The sequence below is a fragment of the Habropoda laboriosa genome, unplaced genomic scaffold (genome assembly GCF_001263275.1).
Source record: "Habropoda laboriosa isolate 0110345459 unplaced genomic scaffold, ASM126327v1 scaffold5, whole genome shotgun sequence".
NCBI lineage: Eukaryota > Metazoa > Arthropoda > Insecta > Hymenoptera > Apidae > Habropoda > Habropoda laboriosa.
This window is the reverse complement of record NW_017100161.1, coordinates 225,674-231,608: the sequence shown is the minus strand read 5'-3', so window position 1 is coordinate 231,608 and position 5,935 is coordinate 225,674. Positions and strand designations below refer to the sequence as shown.

At 41.8% G+C, this 5,935-nt stretch overlaps 1 protein-coding gene across 2 annotated transcripts in view; it reads left to right on the top strand.

Annotated features, from left to right (window-relative positions):
• LOC108578358 overlaps positions 1 to 5,415 on the top strand; it is a 39,670-nt gene extending 34,255 nt beyond the window's left edge. Inside the window, exons 3-6 of one of the 2 annotated variants that reach the window (XM_017941679.1) lie at positions 101 to 241; positions 979 to 1,093; positions 1,643 to 1,830; positions 5,245 to 5,415. In XM_017941679.1, coding sequence (XP_017797168.1) covers positions 101 to 241; positions 979 to 1,093; positions 1,643 to 1,830; positions 5,245 to 5,402 — 602 coding nt within the window. In that variant the 3' untranslated portion in view covers positions 5,403 to 5,415. Of the gene's footprint in view, positions 1 to 100; positions 242 to 978; positions 1,094 to 1,642; positions 1,870 to 5,244 lie in introns of both variants that reach the window. The other variant, XM_017941678.1, reaches the window with a different exon arrangement.
• The last annotated feature ends 520 nt before the right edge of the window (positions 5,416 to 5,935 follow it).

Genomic DNA, 5,935 nt, shown 5'->3' with positions numbered 1-5,935 from the left:
AAACGCTCGGGAGTTTGAACATTTCGTTGGAAAAAATTTGCCATACCGACCGCGGAAGGGGAGAGCTCTGTTTTGTAGCTTAATGGTTTTGTGTTTGCAGCGGCGAACGTGAACGAGTCGTGCTTCTTTCACGAGCAATGCGAGGCGAGGGTGAGCCAAACGGAGTGCAGGGATGGACGTTGCATTTGCATCTTCGAGAAGATCCCGGTTACACAGGCTGACGGGGTGATTGTGTGCGTCGGTAAGATGAGAAGAGAGCTCGGCGAAACAGCCAGCCACGGAGTTTCGCTGCACTTTTTAATGAGATTCCCGTGCCGCGATGACAAGCAACGGTGCCGAGTTAATGGAATTCCGGCCTAAAATCTCGCGGAGTTCATTAATTCGTCAGCTGTTCCCGCGCGATCAATTAACGCGCGCCGGCAAGCGAACACCGACGCTTCCGATGGTAGAGAAATTAAAAAGCAGCATCCTTGCCGCGACCTATTCTTCACGCTCCTTTTTTTTCTCTCTCTCTCTCACTCTTGACACTGTGTAAATTCGACGAAACGTATTCGTTGCACGTTGTTCAATTTCACGGTGAAATATGTATATATTGATACGAGATATCTATCTCTATTATTGCGTAATCGAGGTCTTGATAGTTACTTCCTGGAGGGTGAAAGATGTACGAGACCGTGTCAAGAGTGTCTAACTTTACCTTATGAATAGATACGTCTCACTCGATCCTGATAACTTTTATGAACCGTGAAAGGGTTGAGGAGTTTGTTGGAGACTTTGTCGTAGTAACTCTCCTCTGTGTCGATCCATACACTTCGATTTCACTTTGTCGAGTTTCGTTGAAATAAATGGTTACGGTTTTACGATCAAGCGTCGTTAAGAAGATTAAACGACGTTCAATTGAAAATATTCGGGACGTTATCGCGAGAGAAAAGGGTTATCAAGCCGGTGAAATACGAATTTTCTCGTTGTTTCTTTCAGCCGAGCAGAAAGAGGAACCGAATCTCCAATATATCGACCCGACGATGATCGGTGTCCTCGTTGGTATGGCGCTCATGTTCATCATCCTCTGCGTGGTCCTTAGGCTTTTCAGCAAGTAAGCCATCTATTTGCGTATCTCGCCACGGTGACACTCGACTTTACCAATTCTCCTAACGAGACTTTATGACCTACTTCACTCGGGGGCAATCACGCCAGAAAATGGACCTCCGGTGTCGCATGCCTAATGTACATTTAATGTTTTTTCACCCGTTTCGCGCCTACGACGCGCATAATTTCCACCGCGAAGTAATTGCTATCGCCGAGTTACCGTTATCGCGACGCAAATTGTACAAAGAATCTCTCCTGCTTCTGTAATGTTCCAAAACGACCGTCGCAGAACTCTGTAACCGAAAAAGTCTGGTCGAAAAACTGTCGTGTGATCAATTAACAGTAGAACTACCGGCCGGGTCAAAAATCACCCATTGACAACTTACCAAAAACTAATGTATTAACTAACTTTCCAATCACGTTTGAGTTACATAAACATTCACTTTTGGAAAAATCGCTTACGGGTCATTTCCACCCGACTGCTAGATCTAGCGTCAAGTTCTCCATACGTTCGCCTTGGATTTGCACGATTCGAGACGTCCGATTGCTGTTTCAGGGCTCGCTGGCGCGAGAACCGTACCATCTTCAACACACCAAACGCCCGTCTGATGAACGTCTCATTACTGAGGGAGAACAAACTCTTGCACCCGCAAGAAAGACGTGGTTCAAGGGCGAGCGTACGGGTTCCCTCGAGGCAACCCTCGATGGCCTCCTTACGCGCCCATTCGCCGAACGCCTCGCAAGGTGCGAAACACTCTCAGCACTCACAGCACAGAGTGAGCCGTACGGGTTTTTATTCATTCACTTACTAAGCAAGCAACTTGTTATACAGTGTCCCGTTGAAACGAAGCAAGCGACTCTTTTACGCGCCAGTTTTTATATCGGGTGTTCGATGGAAATCGAGACGCCTCTCTCTCAACGAACGCCTCCCTCAAATACAACCCTGTGTTTCTCTTCAAAGAACGAAACAAAACGAGACACGTCATAAGAACGAGTTACCTTTTTTTTTTTCTCCATTTTTCCTTTTTGTCTTCGCTACTGTACCTCCGCGACAGTTGTAGATTCATAAGGTTACAGGTGAACGATTTTTCGGAAACAGTGGATCGTGTCGTTCAAACGCAAACCACGATTCGCGCCCGTCCAGCGATTATAGTTCAACGTCGTGTTTCATGCATTTCTTTAGAGATACACCCGTGTGTACATATGTCGCGGCGTGAACTGTTCAAGGTAAACATCTGTTCGTTTAGCGGAGAATCTCGTTTGTAATTCACGAACGAACTTTCTGCGTTTATAAAAGATGCAACGACCACGTCAGGTGTATTAGAGTATAGAAATACCTAACCGTTGTTTTCCTGCTTCAATATTCATTAAACACGAAGAAACGACCAAAGTTCCGCGCCTTTTCATTTTCTTCGTGCTTTGTTTTCTTTTACTTTTTCTTCGTTATCTTAACGATTTGTTTTTCGTCTGGACTCCGATGTTCCGGGTACAAAGAATCTGGCGAGGAATCGTGTTTTTCCAGGAACGTGAACGTGAAATTTTGTCCCGAACACGTTTTTGCGAACTCGCTGCCAGCGAAGTGGGATGGAGAATGTGTTCCTCGTGTTAATCAGCTAGCACCAAAAATAGCTATCTTCCAGTGTATATCGATTTCCGTAGAACATCCCATATATGTATAATATAGATACGAGTACATATAAAGTAGGTGACTACCTACACTTGCCTACTCTATTCTTTATACTTTAGAATCCTTCTATTAAGCTCAGAATCCTTCTGAATTTCTCGCATGCACAATTGCCTGCCAAGAGGGTAGATATTTGTTGGTTACTTTCAAATTTCGAGGGTGCATATCGAGAATCGATGTGTTACATTCGGATGCATCGTTTAATTCAAACAACCCCCGTGAAATTCGTCGAGAAACTGCTTCTTTTCTTTTTTTCTCTTTTTTTTTTTCACATGAAAAACCGTAAAATCGCGTATATGCTTCTCTTCTGTGTTGCAGTAACGAAAGATTGTCTTAAACGACGGTAATTAATAATACAGATACTGCCGTAAGTTTCGCGCGTGAAATCATGGGACCATTGTTAAGTGAATTGCATCAAAACTCGTAAGTGGAACTCGAACGTGAACAATAAAGAACAAAAATTAGGTGAACAAAAGAGAGATGTATGAGAATTGAAAGACTTATCGATAACCCTTTGGCTAGTCGATGAACAACTCTATTCTGAAACATCCCTTCAGTGATTCGATATATATATATACATACATATATTAGAAATCAGTGTCTGATACATGTTTCTTTTTTTTTTCATTCTGAAACTGTAGTAGACAGAAAAAGTCAAGGGGTTAAACGGTTTGAAGATAAAGATTTGTATTTGATCGTTTTGTAAGAAATGATTGCAAAAAGGACGATACGAATGTACCCTTACAAAGTGTCGCGCCAGAACGATGCATCTTAACACGCCATAATCATGTTCCTCTATTTTAATGGATTTGACTCTCTTTGCAGTCGACCATCTATAGCAGTAGTCTGTTTAATGATCCCGTCTGTGACCGTTGTTCTTGATTATCATGTACTGTGGACCTATGAGGTGCTCTATTGTAAAAAACTTTTCAAATTGACGCGTCCTTCGAAGAGGGTAAGTTTCGTATTCTTACGAGTTCGTTTCTTCGTCTTTTTTTTTTCTTCTTCTTCTTTGTTTATATGTATATACATATACATATATATTTATATATACATTTTGTCAGATTAATTTTAACTGTGGTAATCGCAGAGTATATATACATATGTGTGTATTTTGTACATAGCCCTTTTTGTATACATGGTTACTTACCCTCTTTCGGATACGTCAGAACTTCGAGCCTAGAAGTTGACTGTGTGAGTTCTTTTACACACGAAAAATAACACAGAAAAACTAGACCCGAGTCTCCTCTCTCTATACTATATTTCTAGCGTTCTCGAGGATCACGACTATAGTTGCTTGCTACAGTAAAAGATCGTTGCTTGCGTATGACGATGATTCTGTCGTAGAGATCGCGGTTCGATACCGGTAACAATTTAGCATAATTTATTTGACTCGATTAAATAAGGCGCAGAGAAGTAATGTTCAAAAACTAACATGGCAGTTCAAATTTGGGGGAGGGAATAAGAAAATATTCGGACTTAATGTTTAAACAGAAATTTGTATATTTCCTGATGTTTGAAAAATTTTCAAAGAAAACTTCTATGTATAATCGATATACGATTATATCAGACCGTGAACTTTTTTCCAAGAGATTTTTTATTTCCTCCGCGTAGTGTAATCAAACTAGCGAATAGTGTGATACGCGAGTTACGACGACGAGAATCGATGATAGTATACGCGTGCATTTCCATTATCGCACGGAGTTCTGAAGTAGTTTTACAAGAGACCGGATCGCATTGAAGAAATGCATCCCGGTTACACGGTAAGATAGATTATCGATCGACTTCACTGGAAATGGTTAAAGGGAGGCTTTCGGCGAATCGGTTCGTTTCGCCTGCCCGCGAACGCCAAAGCTCCGCCATTTCCGTCATTGAGGATCCATTGTCGGTGAAATCGATCGTCGAGTTTCACTTCAAGCCACCTTTACAGTTCGAGTTCTCGAGCACTTTTAGAGTTAGACGATTGCATGCACGTGCACACAGTGGCGGTCGGATTCTGTAAATATCTACTTTTCTCACCGATTATTTCTACCACTCTCCACGTTTCGTTTCACTTTTAACAAAGAATCCTACAAATACGGAATATTTCACTGACAATGAATATCTAAGTAATTATTTTGTTTCTATTTTTGTACTTTGATACGTGAGAAATTTTATAACCTCGCTATTTCTTTCGCAACAAAACATGTACAACGTATTTGAAAAATACGTCCAACTTTTGACGCGCGTTACGCTTCACGTGTAAAAATAAATAAAACTGTCAAACTCGAATGTCCTGTTCGAGTGTTTCGTTCGAATTCACGACCGCCATTGTAAATCTTTCACAAACGCAACGAAGAAGCCGCGCCGACATTTTTCCCTCGGAGCGGCGCTCTTCATACTTCAATCTTATTTTTCGGCTTTTCGTGTCACGTCAGAGGCATACGGTCGCGACAAAGCACGCGATACTTTAGCAAGAAAATCTCTGTCGCCAGGTTCACGAGCAGGATCGCGACGCGGGAGTCGTGGAAGCAGCGGGAACGCGTCGGCGGTCTCGACGAAATCGAACAAATCCCCACCGAATCAGCCGAGCAACATGACGGAAACCGTTCTGGAAAACGTCACCGTGGAGATTCTCGAAGCGAAGGCGTAGATCGAACAAATTGAACGAGAACGTATTTATCCTTCAACGACGGTCACGAAGACCTTAGCGAACATGAAAGACCGTCTTCTAGCAGTCCTCTTTAAAAGAAAAAAAAAAAGAAAGAAAAAAAAACACGTACAAATTCTACCATTCTTCGTAACAATCTTTTTCTCCTTTTTCTAATCGACAAACGAAGATATATTTCGCTCGTTTGTCTTTTACGTCTGCTGCTTCTTTTTCGGTACAAGCAAAGAGAAAAAGAAAAAAAAAGAAACTTTTTTCCCACGGGTCTACTTACACGTGCATTTCTGAACCGCCTACGGCCATCCATTATTATTATTATTCTTATTACTGCTACGATTATTATTAACGATTAAATTAACGTTCAACGTGAAGACAATGATGAAGAAGAACGGTGTTTACGATTCTACGGTACACGTGATAATCATCGTTTCAATTTTTACGTCGGGAGAAAAGAAAGAGGTTAGGTCCGTTATGGAAGATCAAAGTGAACGTCTTTAAACTTGTGATTTCGATAAACT